Below are 23,261 nucleotides of genomic sequence, written 5' to 3' on the forward strand. Positions count from 1 at the left end.
GGTGTAAGGTGAGGTCCCAGGGCTGCCAGCTGAACCCAGGCCAGCACCATGGGGCTGGGGGCCAGGGAGGCCCAGAGCATGGGAGGCCATCCATAAAGGCTGCTGGAGGGCAGAGCACGAGGGCACATGCCCACAGGCCATCCTCGGGACGTAAGGAGGCCGCGTGGCCCTGGCGGAGGGGGTGGGCAGAGCCCAGGTGAAGCGGGTCTCATCTCTGCTGAGGAGCTGGGGCTTGTCCCGAGGACCATGCTGGCTTAGCCCTGGCTGCAGGTCAAGAATGAGATCAGATGGGAGTGGAGGAGGGGCCGGGGGAGGCTGAGGGTGAGGACAGCAGAACCCGTCCTGTGCCCCTGGCTTTTTGCACTGTCCTGTGGGTGATTCCTGCTCGGCCACTCTAAGGGTGTCCTGGGTGGGCCAACTGAGGAAGGTGGGGACGGGACCTCTCAGACCCGAGAGCAGACAGAGGGGTCGTTGCTCTCAGGACAACCCCGGCTCCAGCAGCTTCCGTGGTCACCCTGGGTGAGCTCCAGAGCCCCACAGGCCAGCCAGCTCACCGTGGGCCTGCACGTCTGCTGCGGCAGGTCTGTGTGGGGTGCCAGGTCCTGGGCCTCACATGGCACAAGCCTGGCCTGAGCCTGGGAACCCGGGGGACCTCGTGGCCAGGCTGGGGGTGGGGGCGCGGTGCAGCCGGCTGTGAAGGATGTTTGCAAAGTGAGTCAGAGCAGATGTGGGTCTGTCACTATATACCGTCCTCGGAGGCAGAGTAAAGGCTCCCTCCCTCCCTGACAAAGGGAGGCCGGGAGGGGCAGGCAGGGGAGGCACAGGCAAGGCCAGGGCCAGGCTGAGAGTGAACTCGGGAGAGGAGGAAGGTGTCCTCAAACCCCGTGCCATCAGCCGTGACTCACCCACGCCCGTGCAGGCGTCATGCTGGGCCTGCCCGCAGAGCGACGTGGATAGCCTGCGCTCAGGACGGGGTGGTTGGCAGGCAGAGGGCACAACAGAGGGGTTGAAAGCAGCTCGTGGGCTGGCAGCCGGGGACCGCGGGTCCTCACGGGGTTTGTGGCCAACTATAAGCCTGGGGCTGGTTGAGCCACGGCCACCCAGGCCAGTGCGGCACCCGGGCACTCAGGGGGCTCTGCTGGGGGCCATGCAAAGTTGCTCCCAGGGCACCGGGAGCAGGTGCTTCACACGTACCCTCCCGACAGCCCGCCCCTTCCCCTTCCCTGGACAGGGCCTCAGCCAGGGCCAAGGTGCACCTTCTGCAGAGCCGCTTCCAGCTCCACATGCTCCCTGCCACATCTCAAGAGTGCGTGTGTCTATCTGCCACCCATCAGTTATGCCCCGACACACCAGAGTGCCCGGAACCCCCAGAGTGGTCAAGAACCACAGATTGGCAAGAGGGGGACTCAGGACAACCCCCTCAGGGGGCTCTGGCCGAGGTGGCAGCCTCTGTCCAGCCCGGGGAAGCAGCCTGTCGAGACAGCATTCTACAGAAGGAGCCCAGGAGTCAGTGACCTGCAGAAGGACAGGCTGGGCCTCAGCTCAGGAGCCCGGATGAGGGGTTTTCCCACCACACTGCCAGACCCAGCAGGAGCAGGGCAGTGAGGCCAGGGCCGAGGGCCTCTCTGGGTCAGAGGAAATGGCTGGAGGTCAGGATCCCATCAGGCCTCTCGCTGGCTGGGGCCTGCCTTCCCAGAGCTGGGAGGATGGGCAAGAAGAGTCCGGAAGTTTCTGCCTACTGTGTGCGTCCAAGCCTCTGGCAAGCCCATTCCCCGAGCACAGGGGAGCAAACGGGCTCAGGGTGCTGTACCCGCCACACAGCCGCAATAAGGCCCTGAGACAGTGTCCCCGGGGTGTGCACCATGCACAGTGCCATCTGAGCAGCCCGGGACACTCTAAGGGACCGTCCATGGGCAGGCCTGGCGGGAGCAGGTGGGGACCCAGGAGGGACACACAGCTCTCCTCTGGGGCCTGTGTCCACTAGACCATGCCCAGAGGTGGCATCACAGCCCTGCCCTGCCCTGCCCACATAGCCGCAGGGACAATGGGGGCAAACTCACCCAGCCTGTCCCCCACTTTCCTTCAGTAACGTTGGAAGGCTGTCCCAAGACTCCTGAGGTAGAAAATTCCAGAAGGAACTCCCTGGCTTCCCTGAGCCTCAGTGTCCTCATCTGGAGACGGGGTAGTGACCACAGGGCTATGGGGAATCAGTGGGTCTAGTTTACCCTTCCCCTGTATTTGTCCCTCATCACCTTGGCACCCACTGATGCTGGGTCCTGGGACCTGCTTCGTCATAGTGGTCACCTTGATCCTGTGGCCATTCATCCTGAGCGAGGCTGGCCCTTCATTTTGCTTCGTAAACCCACACAACCTCCTTGCACGGGCTCCCTCCTTCCAGAAAAGGTGCCCTAGGGAGGTCCTCTGGCCTCTGGGAGCCCCTGGACTCTCCTGGCACAGTGAGGCGCTTTTCTCCTGGGATCACTGTACACTGGGGTTCGGAGCAGCAGGCCCCGGGAGTACAGGGAAGACAGAGCAGTGGCCGCTGGACACGCTCAGGCTGCAGGGGAGACACACGCAAATTGGGAAATATAAAGCCCAGTCAGTACCAGGGGCCTGGGAGCAAAGGCCAGTCATGTCTGGAGTGGGCTTGGGAGGGACAATCTTCCCAGGGCTGGTGACATGTCAGTTGAGATCTGAAGGAGGCCAGCAGACATCCAGGCACCAGGATAGAGCGTCCCAGGGAGCACACAGCCCAGGCCCCTCTGCTTATGGGCAGCATCTAAGGACCAGAATGAAGTTCAGGGTTGGAGCCAGCTGCCCAGGAACTCCCCGGAGAGGGCTGTGCAGCCACTCCAGCTGTCTGTCCGGGCCCTCTGAGCTCCCCTGAGACTCCTCCTAATTACTCAGCCTGTCTCCAAAGGCCAAGGCTTCTTCAACAATTTTGTCATGCCCCCGGCAGGTCACGTGGGGAGCAGGACCCTCAGATGTCACTCTGGGATCCTCAGGTGAGGTGACACGGTGCAGGTCACCTCCATGCTGGCCCTCCAGGCCAGCATGTCGGCATCAGCCCTTACAGCCCATCACCAGGGTACAGCCACCAGTGCCCGGAGGACAGTGCACACTCTGTGCTGCTGGGTGACCTCCCTGCCTCCCAGCCCATCACCCTCCTCCCAGATACCAGGAAGGCAGGTGGTCGGATGATGCTTCTGGATGATGCTTCTGGACAGTCCAGAAACAGCTCCCAGACTGGCGGTGTTCCAGCGGGGTGCAGATTCTGTATGAGATGAGGCCAGCCAGGGCCACCTGCCGCGAAGGGGAGGCCCCAGAGCAGAACGGAACAACTGTGGGGGAGAGTGTGGCTATGAGCTCATAGAGAGGGGAGGATGGCTGAGCAGATCTTCCACCCAGGAGGGCGGCTCCCACAGCAGCCCCCTCAAGTCCTGGGCCCCTGCAACTCACCCATTCCGGTGCCCTCTCCTCTCCTTAGGGACAGGATGCACATGAGGTCCACGCCAAGGGTTATGGAGGCACAAAGTCTGGTGGTGTCCAATCAGTGGAATCCTTTACTGGTGTCCCCCCATAGGAGGGACACCTTCCAGGACCCAGGGGGTGCCTGAACACATGTAGGCCCAAGGCCGCTGCCCTATGAAGCCTGGCTGTGGACCAGGCACAGCCAGAGCCTGCGATACCCAGGGCACAGGGCAGTCCTGGCGGGGACTGAATGGGAGAGTGGGACAGCTGGGAGCTTTCCCTGGAGACACAGCGGGGTCTCCCTGCTCGGCCTCTGCCCCCACAGGGGTTGGCCATGGCCCACAGCTGCCTCCTGTGTTCCCACTGGTCCTATCTGATCCTGTGCTGCAAGCTGTCTTGGAAGTTCCCAGACCGGTCCCTGCCCCTCGCCAAGGGTGGCCACGGCCCTGACTCCAGCCTGGCAGACTGCAGTGTTCTCGCGAGAGCCTGCCCTGCAGGTGCCCCAGCACCGCTCTGCCACTCTGGAGTGGTCCTGGGCTCAGGCACACAGCAGCTTGCGGACTCACTGTCCTGTTGACGGGCATTTGGGATTTCCAGCTGGGTGCTCCGACGAGGCCTCCGTGAATGCCCTCAACACACGTCTCGTTAGACACCGCGCTCCCACGGCTCACATCCGAGGTTGCTAGTCCAGAGCTGGCATAGCGTCGGCTTTAGTAAGTAAAGTCACAGTGGTTGCTGGAGTCACGCGGCCACTGCAGCACGAGAGAGTTCCGGTGTCTCCACTTTCCCACTACCCAGGGTTGGTCGGCCCTTGTTAGCGGGAGCCATTTTGGAGGAGTGTGTCACTGTGGTCTGTTGTGTTTTGTTTCAAATGTTCATTGAGGCGGAATTGACATATCATAAAATCATCCGTTTTCAGGTGCACAATCTCATGGCATTAGTCCATTCACCATTTGCATGGTCCCCTCTTCTCTACAGTTCCGGAATGTTCCGTCGCTGCAGCCAAACCCGCCCACTGAGCCAGCTCTCCCGTCCCTCCCAGCCCAGCCCACAGTCTCCTTCCTGTCTCTATGTCATGGGAGTCGCCCGCTATGGGAGCTTGGTGTCTGTCTGGCTTCTTTCACCTAGTGCCACGCTTCAGGCTTGCCCGTGAGGTGGTGTGTGCTCCACGGCCCTTTTCTTGGCTGAATGACCTTCCAAGCATGGAAGGACCACACTCCGGTGACTGGGGTTTAACGGGCCCCCTCCTGGTGGATGAAGGGGGCCTTCGTGTGCCCTGAACACCCTCTTTCTGAAGTGCCTTTTCAAGTGTCCCGCCCTTTTCTTCTGGGAGCAGGTACTTGTCACTCGCCTGGTTCTACACAGTGCTCCACACAGTGCCTGGAAGCCGAGCCCTGCTGGTCACGGGGTCCTCCCGTCCTCCTCTGCTCTGTGGCTATCTGTGTCACCCAGCCAGGTCTTGACGACTATCATTTCCAGTGTCGACACCTGCAGAGCAATCCTGTGCTTCCTGTGGTCTCTGAAGAGCCTGCCACCCAGGGTCATGGAGACGGCCTTGCCATCCATGGACGGCTCTTGGCTCCTCCAGCCTCCTGGAAGTGGTGCTGGGGACAGCGTCAGGGCCAAGGCCCCTTCTCTCTCTCACCTTTTTTTTCTGCATGGGTGCCCAGGAGATGGACCCCTTTGCTTAGCAAGGCTGCCTTCCAGCCCCTGGTGCAGCACCTCCTACCAGGGACTGTGCGGCTGGTCCATCCAGTGCTCCGTCCCTCGGCCCCCCGAGGTGCTTGGGAAATATCCACCCTTGTCCTGGTTCCATGGTAAGTTTAGAAGGCGGTAGAGCAACTTCAATGCTTTGCTTCTCCTCCAACACCGTCTAGGCTACCCTTGGCCCTTCACACTCCCATGTAGAATTTAGAGTCAGCTTATAAATTACTATAAAGAACCAGGGTTCTGGGTCCAGTTCTACCAAAAGTGGATAAATTTGGTGATGAACAAACTTTTTTAAAAAAATTGGTGCATTATAATGACACCTGATAGTGGGCTTCGTTGTGATACACGGACAGCATCATCGGTCACCATCATCGGTCACCTGCCTTCCCTGGCCCCTCCCCTTCCCTCAGCCCCTCCCCTCCTCTACCTTCCACTCTGCTCCATCTACTTCCGTGAGACCCTTTTTCTACTCTCTTTCTCTCTCTCACTCTCTCTCTCTCCAGCTTCCACATGAGAGGAAACATTTGACCCTTGACTTTCAAAGTCTGGTTTATTTCACTTAATGTGATATTATCCAGATCCATCCATTTTCCTGCAAATCTTATAATTTCCTTTTCTTTATGGCTGAATAAAGCTCAGTGTGTGTATACACCACATTTTCTTTATCCAGTCATCTGTTGGTGAATACTTAGCTCGTTCCATAGTTGGACTGCTGCAAATTGTGTGGCCATAAACCTGGGTGTGCATATATCTCTGTGACTTAAATTCTTTAGGATAAATACCCAGGAGTGGTACAGCTGGGTCAAAGGGTGGCTCCATGCCTAATGTTCTGGGGGACTTTCACACTGATTTCCGTAGTGGCTGCAGGGACTTACAGTCCCTCCAACAGTGTAGAAGTGCTCCTTTTCCTCCACCTCCTCTCCAGCATTTATCATTATTGCATTCTTGATCGTGGCCACTCTCACTGGAGCAAGATGAAATCTCAGTGTAGTTTTGGTTTACATTTCCCTAATTGCTAATGATGCTGAACGCTTTTTCACATATTTGTTGGCCATTTGTATTTCTTCTTTTGAGAAGTGTCTGTTTAGTTCATTTGCCCAGTTATTAATTGGGCTATCTGGGTTTTTGGTGCAAAGTTCTTTGAGTTCTTTATGTAATCTGGATGTTAGTCCTCTGTCAGAGGAGCAAACAGCAGATTCTCTTTTATTCTGTGGGTTCTCTCTTCACGTTCCTGTTTCCTTGGCTGTGCAGAAGATTTTTAATTTGATGCCATCCCATCTATTAACTCTGGCATCATTTCCTGAGCTGAGGGGTCCTATGGAGAAGCCGTTGTCTGTGTCTACAAGCTCCAGTGTTGACCCTGCTTTTTCCTCTAGGATTTGCGTGGTTTCTGGTCTAATTCCCAGGTCTCTGGTCCATTTTTAGTTGGTTTTGTGCAGGTTAGAGACAAAGTCTAGTCTCCTTCTTCGCCATATGGGTAGCAGTTGTCCCAGCACCCTTTGTTAAACACCTGTCTTTTCTCCAGGGATGTCTCGGTGCCTTTGCTGTGAACCTCTTTGTGTGGTCGGGTCTTCCACCTATGAACACGATGCATCGATACATCCTGCTGTTGTTTGCTTTTCTCTCATCTATCTCACTGAGGTTTTTAGTTTACTATCAAGATACTTTCTATGATTTTTAATAACTTAGAAAACTTCACGTGTTTTGATACCACTATGAATGACATCTTTAAATGTTTTAAAATCTTTTAAAGGTGTGGGTGAATGGAATTAATTTTTCTATCCCGAAATTAGTGAGTTTACTGAATTCACTTTTTACTCCTCTTTCCGTGTCTGCCCACAGATGACAGCATGTGTCCTTGACTTCTAAAGTCTAAGGTATGTTAGTCCTTCTACCACTTGCATGGGGAGGGGAGCCCTGAGTCCAGCAGAGACTGAAGCCCAGGCACAAAGCCCAGAAATCACAGGAAACTGGTCCACCCAGGAGCCTTGGTCCTGTTCACCAGGGTCAGGGCAGGGAAGGGGGCCCCGGCTGGAGAGGGCCCAGGCAGGGCCACACAGGGTATTTGAGATCATCAAGCTCACGACCTTGTGGGATCCAGGGACAGAAGGGATGGCACTGAAGGTAAGACCTGGGTTACAGTGGCTGGTGGGCGTGGGCAAGGATTTGGTCACGTTCCTCAGGCTACCTGCAGCCTTCTGGGTGATAGAGTCAGCTCTGAATCCACAGCAGGTGCTTTGTCTGTGCATGGGGACCCACAGAGAGCAAGAGCACATGGACAAGCGACTGATGGTGTCCACCTGGCCTTGGCCAAGTCCCTGGCCCCTCTGGCCTTGTGGTCTTTGCCTTGTGGTGTTTGCTCTTCACCAGGGAGAGGGGTGGATAATCCCAGAGGCTTCCAGGTTTGGGGCCTTTACTGTCAGCATAATTCCCACCCTGAGAATCAGGAGGCAAACTGAGGAGTGTCAATGTTGAAAACATCTTGTAAGACCTCCATCTCATAAAATAGAAAAAAACGTGATCTCAGGACACTGTATGGAGCTTTATGACATCCTCGAGACGTGCTCTCATTCGGTTTATCTTGCCAGGGACCTGTGGAAAAGCCAGCCCGCACTGGCACCATTTGGGACATGCAGTAGCTCCAAGGGCCTATCTAGCTCTGGACACTGTGAGTCATAGGCAATCCACTGTGAGGTTGACTGCACTGGCCAGGTCTCCTCATTTACCTCCCCAACCCGTGAATATTTGAGGACCAATGTATGGCATCCTATCATTTTGAGCAACTTTCTTTTCTGTTTATGACAATTTGTTGCACAAACACAAAAATGAGTACACACCTGGGTAGATTGCTGGGTGGTGATCACGTTGGCTGTGGTCTGGACTGAAGGTCTGTGTCTAGTCCATGTTCTATTGTTATAACAGAGTACCTGAGACTGGGAAAATTATAAAGGAGAATAGTTTATTGATGCTCCTGGTCCTGGGTCCTGGGAAGTCAGGTGGTGACATTCAGTGGGGCCCCATGCTGCTCCATAACACGGTCTTCAAGTGGAAGTGGAGGCAGCCACGTGTAGAAGTGAAACATGAAAGGTGGCTTCGCTTTTTAGTAACCAACTCTCGACATAATCGGTCCTTCAAGAGCGAGAACTCGTTTGTGCCTGGAGAACCAACCCAGTCACGTGGGGCAAGAATCCCGATCCCATTAATGACCAAACCACCTCCGATACGCAACTGCTACAGAATCCTTGATCTCAGAGGCATACTAGTGCTTCCTTGGGGGAATTTCAGCAGGATCCAACTGTAGGTTTGTAAAACTTATTCCTCTACAGGTGTTTGGTGGAGTAGGGGAGGGAGGTAGAAAGTGACGACATTCCAGAAAGGTAAATAAAAGACAGGAAGATAGAGCCCCAGACATCTCTCCACTCCCTGGCCAGTACCCAGAGGCGGTGTGCATCTCACGTGACAAGGGAGATGACATTTTCCAAGGACAGCTGTGACCGTGCTTTCCCTCCCACCAGTCTCCTGCAGTGTGACCTGACCACCATTCCACCTAGAGATGGGGACTGTCCAGATCTGTGGGCTTGTGGCCGTTCTGGCCAAGAGAGCACAGAGACAGTGTGACGTGCATGATACCTGAAGCTGGGTGACGATGGCCACTCAGTGTCTGCTCTGTCTGCCGACCCACTGCCTTTTAGAGCCCAGAGCCACCAAGTATGATGTCTGCCTCCCAGAGTTGGGCGTGGTGTGAGAAGCCTGGGCCACATGGAAGTACTTGGCCAGCAGCCCTGCTGAGGTCCCGTGGCCTGACCACCTCAGCACCCAGGAGGAGTGAAGGAGCCTCAATGGTCCTGTCCCCAGCTGTGCAGTCTTGTCAGATGTGATGTCTGGATAAGGTGTGGCAGAGAGACGCCGTGCACAGTGTGCCCTGTCCCTCTTCCTGCTCACAGGAGCCCCAGCACACCAGGGTTGGATCACACGGCACTCTCTGGCTGGCGCACAGCAGTGACCGCCGGACACACAGGACATAGAGTCTCTCACTAGCTTCATTTTTTAGAATCCTTCATTGTTTGAAAACCTAAAAGGCATGTGATTTTCTTTTCAGAAAGTGACCATCACTGCAAAGTGAACACGTTCCTGTTCTCGGGGCTGGCAGCTGACCCTTGGCCACCCCTGCTGGGCTCAGACACCGTCCAGTTCCCTGGCCTCCAGTGAGAAGTGGCCAGAAAGCATCCACCGCCTGGTCAAGCCCATATGAAGGGGCTTCTGGAAGCCAGATCCAGCCCTGCGTGGCCAGTGGGGACCAAAGGCCTTTTCATGAGGGTCAGGAGGGCTCCGTAGTCAGGGGAGAGGCCGGCGAGCCAGGACCTGTCCCCAGTCTGACTTTCCAACCCTCTGTGCTCCGATGGTCTGGCCAGTACTGAGTTGCCTGTTGGTGTGCGTGTGCAGCTCTGGTTCACACAGCAGTGTCACCACCCCCAGTCCCCCGTGGGTGGATGCCACCTGCACACGGTTATTCCCTTTCCTCGTGAGGTGCCCATAGGGGGCTTCTGGATTTCCATGACCAGGCACTACTGCTGCTGGCCTTTGAAGGTGCTTGTCCAGGGTGCCCCGGGGCGTCGGGGTGACAAGTTAGGAAGGAAGCAGGGGCCGGTGCTGCTTGTTGTCTTAAGGGCTTATCAACACGTAATTCACCTACCGCCCAGGTCACCCGTGTCATCCGTTTACAACCCACAGTTCCAAGATCTGCAGTGTGATCACGTCTCCGCCATCACCACAATCGACCGAGGATAGCCTCTCATCTCTGAAGGAGACCCTGCTTCTCTAGCTGTCCCCACCCTGAGCTACCAGGGCTCTGCCATCTGTCCCTGGATTCCCTGCCCATGTGTCCCTGCCAACAGGACCACACAGCCGAGGGACGTGGCAGCGTGTCCCTGGCAGGTCCCCAGAGCCCCCAGGTGGAGGTGGCAGGGGCTTCATCTCAGCTGCTGTGTGGCTACCGCCCATTTCCTTGATGCTCCTTAACTGGTGGGCACTTGGGCTCTTTCCACATCCTAGCCATTACCAACAATGCCAGTGTGGACGCGAGCATGCAGTTGTTCAGTGACGGCTTTCATTCTGGGTGGAGCTGCAGGGCCACATGGTAACTGTCTCGTTGGGCACCCCCGGGTACAGGGGAGCCCTTCTTCAGCTCCGGGCCGTCACCCCGCTCCCCAGCCGTCAGCCTCCATGACTCTGCCACGTCCTCGCCAGCCAATGGTATTTTCAGACTGTGCTTCCTGGCGATCATGTGTGGGGACGGGGCAGCTCATGTGTTGTACCCAGGGCTTCCCTGGTTGCTGGGAAGGAACCATATGAAAGCCCCACGGCCACCTGTGTGACCTGCAAATGGCCATTTCACCGGGGCCCAGCTCGTGCGAGGACAAGCCCCGAGCTCAGGGTGCTGTGGCCCAGATCTGGGTGCTCTGGGGCACTTCCTGTCCTGATGCTTGGCTCATTCTCCCTCTAGGGGAGCGTGAGTCTTCTTATTGTCTGGTTGGAACCCCCAACAGACTCTGGATGTGCCGCCATTGTACGCGTTTGAGCGTCAACTCCGCGCTGGCCGTCTGGTTTTGTTCTTGGCACTTTTGGATGATCAGAGGTCTTTCATTTTAACACAGGTGAACTGACTAGTTCTCCTTGCACCCTCATCACGTCTCATCTACGAGATCAGGATGCACTCTATGTACTGGTGCCTCTGCAGGATGGCCTCCTACGGTCTGGGGGTGCCTTCACTCTGGCTGCGGAGACAGCGAGATTATGGGGGCTGAGAAGGGCCACCATGGGCAAGCTGGAGACCCAGCAGAGCTGGTGTGGGTTCAGTCTGACTCCAAAGGCCTGAGGACCAGAAAGGCCACTGCTGTCCATTCCAATTCAAGAGCAGAAGACCAATGTCGCAGGCAGCCAGAGAGAGCAACGTCTCCTCCCTCCCCTTCTGTCCTTCTTGGGCCTTTACCACACGAGGGGCGGGATCTGGCTTATCCTCACCCCCTCACAGGCTGGCAGATTGGGGCATCCTGCTGTGGCTTCACCAGAGCACCAAGGCTGCCTGGCATTGGACCCTCTGCCCTTCCCACGGACGGGCACCAAGAGCCTCCAGCCTTCCTCGTGTACCTGCGTAAGCCCCACCTCGACCAGCACCCCAGCCTCATCTGGGCTCGTCCACAGGTGGGAATTCTGCAGAAAGAGGACAGCCTGCTCCCAGCGAGAGCTGGTTGAACTGACCCAGTCCCCTCCCTCAGCAAGACGCCTGCCCAGGTGGTTTTCAGCACCTTCTCCAGTAGCCAGAGGCACACGCTGTGGGCCCAGGAAGACCAGGCTCTGGGACCAAGGACCAAGGCCCAGCGGCCAACGTCCCAGGAAGCCCTCCCACATGACCTGAGGAGGAGCTCGGCAGGGCCTGGACATTGCTTTGACCACGTTTTATTGACTGACATCCTTGGGGACCAGGGGAGGGGAAATTAACCACCTCTCAATGGGAGGTGGCGTGGATGTGCAGGAAGCGGGGGACGGTGGCCTGGGTTTCTGCCCCAGGCTGTCTGGAGGACTGTGGTGACGGCAGCACTGGCAGTGCCATGCCATCTGTGGGGTGTCAGCCCTGCTCCTGACTGCAAGAGGCCTAGGTCAGGCTCAGCCCAGCTCCGTCTCCGTCCAAAGACCTGGCTCTCCCCATGACCCAGGGCCCTTCCAGGTGTCCTGGTGTCTTCCGAGGGTGCTCACACGGCCTCCCTCCCCATATGTCTTAACTTCTGACGTTACTTTCACTGTGAAACACAACACACAAGGACACATGGGAGTGTCACAGAGCGAACATCCCCGTGCCCAGCACCCAGGTCAACAGCCCACTGCTGCCCCGATGCCAGCCTTGTGTGTCCCTCCCGGAGATAACCACCGGCTAGGCTCCTGGGGTGATTGCCTCCTTCTCTTCTCTTTGGAGATTTACTATCTAATTTTGCAGCCCTAAAAATATAGTACAGTTTTGTCTGTGCTCGAATGTCATATAAATGGAACCTACAGTCAGTTTTCTTTGAAGTCTGGCTCTTTCCCCTTGCAATTATGTTTCTGGGTGTGTGCATGTTGTCCCGTGCGGCTCGGTCTGTCCCTGTGTGTCCGCCTGGGTTTGTGGTTTTGTTTTGCTGGTAGCTGCTTTGTTCTGCTGAATGGTATTTCATTGCAAGAAGGTGCCACGCATGGATGGTCGCCAGGGCAGACCAAGCTGCCCAGGTCCATGGTCCCTCCTCCTGGCACAGTCTCAGGAGCGTCTGAAGAGCAGGAGCGTGCCTTGGGGTGAGCCTGGGCTTCCCTGGGTGCATCCCCACTTCCCTCCTCCCACAGAGGGCAGGTGTCACCAGGCAGGGCAGAGTTTCTGTTCTCACCTGTCCAGTGGTCATTGGTCACCATCTCAACATGACTGTATGTCCAGTAGCCTTCCAGAGCCCGTTCCAAGGCACAATCAGTGAGTGACAGTTTTCGACAGTGCCTTTGCATCCCCGAAGGCCCGCTGGGGTTGCGGCTTCCTCCCGCCTTGTCCTGGCTCCTAACAACCCCAGCAGCACTGGGAGAGAACGTGCCCACCCTTCTCCTAAGAGAGGCTGCAGGGTCATGGGGCCTTCCGGAGCCCACGAGCTGAGTAGGAGGGCCACGGCCACACTACCCTCAGCATGGGCAGCTGAGGCCACCCCCACGTGCACTCACTGGCAAGACCCTTGAGCCCTCCCCTCAAGGGCCACATCCTTAGACCAGTGGCACTGATGACACAGGAGTCCATGCCACCACCATTCATGCATCCCTCCTTGAACATACCAAGTGCCAACGGCAAGATGACCGAAGCCAACGTCCCTGGGCCCTTACCCTGCACAAGCACGGCTCTCGGCATGTCTGTGGACATGAGCTCACTCAACCCTGCTCAACCCTGAAAGCTATGAGCGTCTCCTGTTTGGCAGGCACAACCCCCACAGAGCATAGGAAGGTTGAGTAAGTCAGCCAAGGTCACACAGCCGACCCCCGGTGCAGGTGTTCCGGCTCCAGAGCCTGCAGGCGGAAGCCCTCTGCAAGTCCCATGTGCTCGGGGGACCCAGAATGTCCCCCGTCATCACCCTCAGGGAGGGCTGGTGCTGCCCAGCTTGAGGTCACTCCCTAAAGGCACACACCCCTGATAGGAAGGGTCCATCCACTCCACCCAGGGAGGGGGTGGGGTAGAAAGTCTAGAAACAGAACCACAGGAATACACCCGAAGGGTTTAAAAAAGTGGGCTCTAAATTTTAAAATAGTTTTGAATTTAAAGAAAAATCTGCCAGGACCCACAGAGCTCCCAGGGACACGCACCCACTTCTCCCCACAGCCAGCACCCCGCGGTCACCTCTCCACTGTGGTCCCAGTGACTGATCACCGCACGTCCGTCCACAAGCAACCGTCTCACACACACACACACACACACACACACACACACAGACACCCCGCTCCTCTGTCCCAGGACCTGCGTGGCATTTAGTCACCGTGGCCCTTGCTTCCTCCGGGCTGAGCTCCCTCTGCCTCTGTCTGATGCACTTGGCCAGCATTTCCCAAATGGAGATGGTCCCGTGTGCCTCTCGTGCCCCCCGTTCGGGTTCGAGGGAGGGTAGTGCAGGAGGGAGGTGCCCTGCCCCCCGTGTCACACAGGTGCGTGCATCTGCGGATGCATACCCTGGCGCCCTGACCAGGCGGGCCTTCCGGGGCTTCTCGTGATGTGACTTCCCACTCTCACTCCTGGGCTCAGGAACAAGTGCAGCGCCCACCCAAGGTGGCGGCCGGGGGAGGCGTCTTGCTGACTACCTGCGCTCCCCTGTGCCCCTTCCCGTCTGCTGACGTGGCCGTTCGTGGCTGCCCATGGGTATGGAACCGTAGCTGTCCGTTCTTACGATACTTTGGGTTTTACTCCAACACCAGTCAGATCACTCCAGCTTTGGCCACGGGTGCTCCTGAGGTAGCGTCCCTGGGACCGCTCCAGCCTTGGGGGCGCTGCCCACTTCTCTGCTTCCAGCAGCACAGGACGCTCCATGCTCATCTGGTCCCTTCTGGCGGAGAATCGTGTTCAAAGCCAAGGTCTGGACCTGGTGTGTTTGCCACCATGGGCCACTGTAGTGCCAGGCCTCTGTCAGCAGACAGCCTGGGAACAATGTCAACGGCCCATGCGGCCCACGTAGCCAGGGTCTCTCCAGTTCTTTCTGCACCTGTCCACTGGTGGCTAGTGGAGCTCACGGGAGCTCATAGCGCCGTCGACTGTGGCCGGTGCCCCCGTGTAGACTGCCTCTCCAACGGGAGGACCTGGAACCACTAGCTCCAGGGTACTTGGTCAACCCAGGCCGAGTCGGCGGGTCTGTGGCCCACTCCTATGACAAGCACCCCTCACCTGGGCTCATGCTGGGCTCTTCCTCTCCTGGCTCCCGGCTTCTAGTCCAAACTGTTCCCCGAGTTTCCCAGGTCAGTGTCCTTCCCCAGCCCTCAGGGACGCTGTGACCTGCGGCTTCTTTTCACCGTCTGCAGTTCATCCTGGGATCCCCTCAGCATCTGGGTCGGGAGTTTTTCTAATTTCATGCATGAATTTTGCCCCTTGGGTCGTGAGCTGCTGTTTTACACACACACAGTGTCCACAGCTACTGTGCCCTGCCGTTCCATCCAGTCACCCCGAGGGTGTCCTGTGTGTGGCCTTCAGCACTAACCACACTCCCATACCAACCTGGCAGCCACGGATCTGCTCTGCCCACGGTTCTGCCTCTTCTGGGGCACCATTCAAACGGAACACGATGTGTGGGCTTTTCCACCCAACTTCTCCCCATGCGATGCATTTAAGACTCACGCCTTAGATTAATGCTCGTGAACCAACAGCCTGCCCCTTTCCATGGCTGAGGCTTCCTGGATAGGGAGGGCCCGGGGTCGGCTATCAGAGGGCACCACAGCTGCCTCCTGTCTTTGGGGATCTCAGTAATGCTCCTACAAACACACAGGTGTGGGCTGTTTCAGTTCACCTCGTGACCCCCCAGCAGTGCGACTCTGGCTCACGGGGCAGGTCTGTCTTGGGTGGAGGGAAATCCGCAGGTGGCCACACCATCTTGCATCCCTACTCGGATGGGGGTCTGGTGGCTGCGCTCGGCACTCTGACAGGTGCGTGGTGAGCCCTCGCTGCTGCCTGCGTTTGCCTTTCTCTCGCCCGATGACGCCGAGCATTCTCGAGCTCACTGGCTCTGTCTCTTGCTTGGTACGAGTCTGTTGAGATGTTTTGCTCATTTTCAGTTGGGTTGGCTTTCTTGTTAGTTCTAGGGGCTCCTGGTATGTGCTGGATGACCCTCCTTAATCAGGCATAAGGTTCTTCAGTCTCTCATTCCTGTCTTCTCCCCGTATATTTAGATCTTCCACTTATTTCACCAATGTTTCGCACTTTCCCACTCTAAGTCCTGTGCATGTTTTGTAAGATTTATGTGTAAGTAATTCATAGTTTGGGATGTTGTTCAACTGTTTTTCGACTGGGCATACAGAGAATTCAGTGGGAAAGTACAGTCTTTTCAGGTGTTGGTGCCGTGACACTCAGGTGTGAACGGGCAGAAACAAACAAGCAAACAAACAAGCAGGATGTGCCCGGGGATCTGTGCTGCCCAGGGTCACTCATGAAGCTAGTGGGAACAGCTGTCGGATGCACTGTCTGGCTGTCCCCCCACATCTCCCTGCAGCTTCCACTGTGCGTGGTTGGCCCCCCAATACCAGCGACCTGCTGTGCTGGGGGGATCCTGGCCAGGAGGCCACAGCTATCGAGAAGAACCTCTCGGGGCGGGTGCAAAACAGCTTGAACCTCCCCTGGCATGCTTCCTGCCTCTCAGGCCTTCTAGACCGCTGGCCATGATCTCCTGGACGCCAAGGAGAAGAGTGGTTTCCAGATTCCAGGAAGAGGCGGTAGAAAGAACGTGGCCGTGGACACAGGGTGCAGCTGAGGGGGGAAGCACCCCCGTGCTCACCACAGTGGAGGTGACATCATGACTTGTCTACCTTAATCACCTTGATCTGATGGTCACACCTCGCATACATGTAAGACATCACGCTGTGTTGCAGCTACTACTGTGCACTTAAAATGCATCTTGTGATAAAAATCTGTAAATAAGTAAATGCAAAGCCTATGGGGGCAAGCACCCTGGAAAGCAGCCCGTGTGCAGGAAGGAGTCCCGGAGGGACTGGACACGCACGCAGAAGGGCTCCGTTGCATATGGTGACCGAACCCTTCCATGCAACAGCCCACAGGCAGCTGGGCCTGGGGACTGGGAAGAGAAGAAGGTCCACCCTTTGGCATGCTTACTGCTCCCCACGTAGGCTTTCTGTCCTGCACATGTGCAGGCCAAGGGGCTCTTCTGCAGGCTGATTGGCTGGGCAGCACAGCCTAATCTCCCTGCGTGAGGAACGCGGCCCCACCCCCGCTCGCTTCCTGCCCTGCTAGAACATCCCCCCCGCCCCCCGCGGGCCCTGGGGGACCTGGAGCCCAGTGTTCTGGTTCCTTGCAGACCACATATCTCAGGCAGACGATGATGTACAGAAGCGGCCAGGCCATCTGGGCCCCACACAGGGTTAGGCCGAGCTGACGTGGTTCAAGCACTGGACACACCACTGGCTCCAGGCCCACTGGTGCTGGCAGGCTTCCCCGGCGTTTCACTGTCCAGCCAGCATCGCGAGACCCTCCCTGGTTCAGCCGCAGGACCCTGACGACTGGCGCAAGTGTGCCTCTTCCGGGGGGCGCACAGCCCAATCTGGCCAAGGTCCCTGACGACCTGATTCCAAACTGCTGTGTGGATGTGGGGAGGGGTCACTGCCCTTCACGGTCTCCACTTTCTGGTCTATAAAATGGGGGTGATAGAATCTGCCCTATCTGTTGAGAGCACTCGGTGCGGGTGCTCTCGCTAGAGCAAGGTGTGCTCAGCACACATCAGTCAGCATGTCCAGCCCCAGGACGTCTGTCCCACCCCACACTGACAGCATGAGGTCGTTGACCTTGGGGCAGGAAGGCAGGAGCCCCAGCAGGCGTGATCCTGACCCTCCCAGGGGCCCCTGACTCCACTTCACTTCCGATTTGGCCTCATGGACTGGGAGATTCTTGAGGGAGAAGTGTGTCCCAGAGGGGGTCGAGGAGACAGCGTTCGGGTCCAGTGAGAGCGCCACTGTGACCTTCTTGGGACCAGAGCCACCCAAGCAGAGCCAGCCTGCAGGGCCCTGGGCAAGGCCTGCCCTCCTCTGAGTCTCATCTGAAAACAGGGACCAGCACTCACCTGCAGTGCCCGCTGGCTCCCAGAGCCCTCCGGCTCCCAGAGCCCTCCTTCCAGAGCACAGTGGCTACCAAGGAGTTGCAGACCGCCCGCCCACCCTGCCCAGGCAGGGGCACAGGGCTCAAGTTGGAGCTGGAAAACGTCTTCGTGCTTCATGCCACGGTGAACAGCAGCGGTGGGAGCCGAGGAGTGGGGTTCAGCTGGAGACGGTCGGAAGGAACGTGCCTTTCTGCCTGATGCTTGAGACGGATGACAGAAAGGCCCAGCTACACCCCGTCCAAGATGAAGAAGAACACATCTGGCAGACCCAGAGGACTGACCACCCCTGAGGGACAGTGACCCTGATTTAAATGCATTTCCATATTAAAAGGTGCAGCCCAGGGCTGGGTTGTGGCTCAGGGGGAGCGTGCTTGCCTTGCATGCTGGGGCACTGGGTTCGATCCTCGGCACCACATAAATAAATGAAAAGATAAAGGTATTGTGTCCTACAACTTAAAAAACAAATGTATGGCCCAAACCATGTCTGAAATACAACTTTAGACACGGTCTGATAGTGTGGAAAATGACCAGGGGCACCCGGAGATTGCAATGTGATCGTAAATCCTGCTGTGTGACAGGGAATATGCAAGTTCCCCTCCACGACCACATCTCTGAGGTCCCTCCCTCCACCCGCTGGCCACTCTGCCTAGGGGCAGCCAACTGTACTGATTAATGCGATCAGTGATGCTTTCTAACCCCCTCTCTGTTAGCTTTCTTGGATTTCTGTTCTGCATGGATCAGCTGAGCTGGTGATTCAACCAGATCTGGGGGTAGGAGAGAAAAATCCCTGGGATCCTTCATTATCTCTTCCGATGTCTTTTTTTTTTTTTTTTTTTTAAGAGAGAGAGAAGAGTTTTAGTTTTTGGTGGACACAACGTCTTTATTTTTTTTTTATGTGGTGCTGAGGATCGAACCCAGCGCCCCACACATGCCAGGAGAGTGCGCTACGGCTTGAGCCACATCCCCAGCCCTCTTCCGATGTCTTCCAAGACACTTCACACCGTAGGCCAGGTTCCTTCGGCCAGCTCTTCATTTATGCAGTGTTAACTGTTGGCCTAGAAAGCAGAGTCCATGAGGGCAATGCCCATTGAGGGACGAGGCAGAGTCACAAATGGGGAAACAGTGTCCCAGAGAGGGCAACGGAAGTGCCCATGGCCACACAGCATGGTGGTGATAGCTTGGGATGAACACAAGGCCTTTGGCCCACTAGGCCTCCCCGAGGTCCCCATTTTCCTGTGCCCAAAACATCTGAGGACCCAGGACAAGGAAAAGGCACTCTCAGCACAGTGGGACACATTGCCCATGCACCACTGACCCTCTGGGATTCTAGAGAAGCCATGTAGCGATGGTTCAAACCCCTCCCTGACCCCCACCCCAGGCCTGGCCTGGCTCCAGGATCCTCGGGAAGAGCGAGCGGCTGGCCCTACACCAGGATGAGCTCAACCTCTACGTCTGGCGTCCAGATGCCCCCCGACAGGACCTCCTCTCCTTCTCAGGCGATCTGGCCCCTGCCCAGAGCACGCAGTCCACAGAGTGTCCTCAGAAGACAAAGGTCGGCACGTGCGACTGGGCCCACTGCTCTGCTCGTCCCCAGAACCCAGCAACACGGTGGACACTTGGCCTGGGTGGGGGGTGGGGGCTTGTCTTGGGAGCACCTGGGATCCACCTACAGAGCTGAGCCCGAGGACTCAGGGGCAGAGCCCCTCCGCAGGAAGGGGTTCTGCAGTGAATTGGTGATGTCCACCGTGGCCGTGGGCCCAGCAAGGTGTCATCAGGAGGGTTGGTTTGCCGATCCTGATGGGGCCGGGGGGGCCCAGGGCCCTGTGCGGACAGGCAGCTCTCAAGGGAGGCGGGAGCGTTCTCCATCCAGCACAGGGCTGCCACGCCTCTCCAGAGCTCTGCTGCACGGGATCAAGAGACGGGCCTTTCAGAAGTGACAGGGTCTTGAGGCGGCGCCTGGGTCGGGGCTGTCACCGCGAGGCTGGTGTGCTGCAGGGCGAGCTCCCCCTCTCCTCTGTGTGGCACTTTCTCCCTCTGCCCTTCATCTGTGGAGCGAGGCCCCGCTGCCTTGCTCCTGGACTTGCCGGCCAGTTTCCTATCGATGACCGTCTCTCGGCTACAGCTGCAGGAAAAGGACGGAGGCCCTGGGGACACCTCCGCAGAGGAGCTGTTGTCACCTAGACCAGCTCATCCAACCTTCCATAGCTGGACAAGGGCAGAGCAAGAAGCACCAGCCCATCTCCGGGGAAGAAGCCAGCCCCAGGGCCAGTGCCGTCAGGGCAGCCGGAACCCAGGTCTCTGAAGCCCAACAAAGGCCGCTGCCCTGTTGCCTTCCCATCTGTGCCCAGAGGCCTTGGGTCTCGCGCCTTGTCCAGCCGTCTCCTCCCCGCCCGCCTCTGTTCCCTGAGCTCTGGGCCCCTCCCTCTGCCACGCAGCTGCCCACCTGCCACCCGTAGCCTCCTCCCGCCTCTTCAGGGGGCTCATGGTGCCCGGCCCACAGGTTGCCACCGCCCAGTCACCTCCCAGTGCCTCTGGACAGGCCAATCCTCCTTGCCACAGTCCTCCGAAGGCCCCTCCCCTGCTCCTCCCCCATGCTGCCCACCTGGAAGGGCTTTGGGCAAGGAAGCCTTCGGAGGCCAATCTCCCCGGGACTCACAGGAGGGATCAGAAACCTCACAACATGCCTCCCAGGGAGTCCAGGGCGCTGGAAGTTTCCAGAGTCACACAGGACGCTCCCTCAAGAGCCAAGGTGCACTGGACAGCAGAAGGCTTGGGTATTTGGGGAAGAAACTCATACAGACTTGGCCTCTGCTTGGGTCCGTCACATTCGGCCAGGTGGGAGGGGGTCCTGGTCATCCATCCTGGTCCTGCCCCTGCTCCTGCCCAGCCCCCGGAAGCCTGGAGTTCAGGAGGAGCCCCGCGTGGAAGGTGCAGAGTGGCCCCGAGGCCTCTCCTGCCCCACTGCCCCAGGGCGGCAAGGAGGCTCGGTGCAACTCAATAGGCCCAGCACACAGCAGGCCCTCGGGAAGTACTGGACACACCTTGGTCTTCAGACAGTGTCATTGCTGAGCTGCAGGCTACTCAGGGTGACTCTCAGGGTAGTGCTTCGGCCCCCAGATCAAACAGCCACCACCTGAGCTACTGAGCCATGGTGAGGCCAAGGAGGACCCAGAGGGTGTGTCCAGTGGACCCAGGGCCACTGTCTCCAGCCATCAGGGAGCACCTCTGGGGCCATGGGCAGGACTGATCGCCCAGGTCAGTCATCAGAAGCCATGTCACTGACCACGCTTGGTCGTGGCCCCAGCTGTCCTCTCCAGCAGGCCAGCCTGGCCCTGACCAGCCCCTTCCCCTTCCCCTCCCCCACAGCCCGGTTCGCAGGGGAGACGCGTCAGCCTCAGAGACCACGCTTCCTGCGCTCCACATGCACTCCTCCAACACTCACCCCATTCCCAGGGTGTGGACAGTGGCAGGGGCAGCTAGGGGGACCCTAGAGCAAAGGCCCAACCCTGCCCTCTGGGTGTAGGGTCCAGGGCTCATGAGGTGCCTCACTGTTGTGAGTGTTAAAGGGGCAGATAGACCAGGGCCCAAGGACTGCAAGGAGACAACACCCTCAAGTCCTCCAGGGAAGTCCAGCCCAGGGCTGGTGACCAGTCTGGACCACCCATCCACGGGGGCTGCACCTACACTCACACCCACCTTGACCCTCCCCATTCTGCTCTTGGGGGGACCACCACATCTCTGGAGCTCCTGTCCAGGCCTGTCCAGCCTGGCCAATGCTCGAGGAGGCAGAAGAAGGGGAGGTAGCTCTCCCTCTGGTCCTCAGCCTTGACTGGGCCCCATGTCAGCAGAGCAGAGCACCGCATGGCCAGGGCGGGGCACCCAGAGCCCTGCTGGAGAGTGGCCTCCAGCCCCCACCCGAGTCCCCTCTGTTGAACTTGGCTGTCCAGGCTCCTTCTTCCTGCCGTCTCGGCCATCTCAGGGCAATTTCCTCTCCCGTCTGAACACTGATTCCACCCCAGATGGCCTCGCCACTCCGCCCCTTCGGCCCAGGTCTGGGGCCAAACCCTGGTGAGGCTGAGCTCCAGGCTCTGCAAGGAAGGTCACTGTGGTGGCAGGAAGGTGCTGGCCGTGTGCATGCCTGGGAGGGGACCCTCTGGCAGTGAGGCCAGGCGGGGCCTGGGGCCACCAAGCCAGGCCCGCTGGCCACAGCTATGCCACGGGCACATTTTCAGACTGTGAGTCAATAGTTAATAGAGTGAGTTCTTAATCACCACCGAGAGGCTGATAGCTAGCTCTTCAGTGGGGCGCAGGGAGGCTGGCCTGGAACAGGCTGGGGACAGCAGACCAACCCTGGCCACAGCCAGACAGGCCAGAGGAGGGCTGCAGAACTCTGGGTCCATTTTCCCTGAGGAGTAAAGCCGAAGAGCCCAAGGACTGGACTGTCCAGTAGATGTGGGGACCACCGAAGGTCCATCCTGGGCTTGGGGGCACCGTCGTGTGACTGTTGCTTTGGTGCCACTAGACCACCAGGGAGTCGCTGTGTCCCCCCCTTTGCCAGGCCTTCTGGGTACCAAGGAACACACGAGACAACCCTCTTCTGCAGGAAAGGGCCCATGTATGAAAAAGAAGTTTCCAGACCAAGGTGAGGCCCACTTGTCTCATCTGAGCCTGCAGAGCAGGAACTCCCAGGGACACTGCGCTGCGCTCCCCCAGGGGCTGTGGGAGTGGCCAGCAGGGCAGCCGGCCTGACAGATGGCACTGCTGGCCACCCGTGCATGGAGGCCTTCCACCCCACCCTCTACCCACCCAGGCAGGAGGCCTGAGGAGGAGGCTGACCTTGCTGCGGGCCTTCTGCAGGACAGTCCAGTCTCCACTAGGAGTGGGAGGGTCAGGCACCAGCACCCAAAGCCTCTGTGGCTGGGCCTTCTGCTCCTGCAGGTCGACGGCGGCCCCCACCAGGGACCACCCCATTCCTCCGCACCCCAGCCTGGCAGCCAGCTCAGTCACCTGCAGGCTGCATGCCCTGGGAAGCTTGCTTTAGAGTCTCGGTTTTTTTGACTCTCAAACAAAGGTGGTCTCCTGTCTCCCCAAGAGGAAGCAGGAGGGAAGAGCATGGGAATGCCCAGGGGTGCTACTGACTGAGCCCCGTTTAGTCCCAGGAGAGCGAATGGCAGGCACTGACCCCGCCCCCTTCCCTTCTTCCTCCCCCGGAGCTCTTCCTGCTACGGAGCCCAGATGAGCCTCAGAACCCTTCTCAACACAGCCCTGTGGTCACCGCTGTCACTGGTGAGGATCGTCACTGAATCAAATCCTCTCTGTATTATAGAGGGAGCCAAACTCAGGGGGACAGGGTCTTGCCTGAGGTCACTCAGAGTTGTGAGTAGAGCAGACACGAAGCCACAGGTGTCCAGGACATCAGGAAGGGGACAAGGCAGAGTCCTGGGGAGGCAGGAGCAGCACTGGGCCCAAGGGGGTGGGCAAAGGAGCACTTGGGCCGCAGGAATGAGAGAGCAGGCAGAGGAGGGAAGAGAGGCATGAGGAGCCAAGGCCGAGCCAGGTCTCCACCGACCCGGACAGAGACGGGCCGCGGCTCATCACGCAAGGTGCTGTCGTTGGAAAGACCCTTTTTTTAATAGTGAGAAAAAGTAGAAACTTGGCTCAGGCACTTTGGTCGAGCGTTTCGAGCATCTAATAAACAGGAAGAGAGTCTCAGCAGAGCCACGGGAGGCT

At 58.0% G+C, this 23,261-nt stretch overlaps 1 protein-coding gene across 1 annotated transcript in view; it reads right to left on the reverse strand.

The window, feature by feature from the left end:
* The window catches only part of Col5a1 (collagen type V alpha 1 chain), a 191,169-nt gene extending 168,667 nt beyond the window's left edge, over nt 1–22,502 (reverse strand). The window contains 1 exon segment of the mRNA XM_048813424.1: nt 22,368–22,502. Within this exon segment, the coding sequence (XP_048669381.1) occupies nt 22,368–22,502 (135 nt within the window).
* Between the last annotated feature and the right edge of the window lie 759 nt (nt 22,503–23,261).

Source organism: Marmota marmota, unplaced genomic scaffold, assembly GCF_001458135.2.
Source record: "Marmota marmota marmota unplaced genomic scaffold, marMar, whole genome shotgun sequence".
In the NCBI taxonomy this organism is placed as follows: Eukaryota; Metazoa; Chordata; class Mammalia; order Rodentia; family Sciuridae; genus Marmota; species Marmota marmota.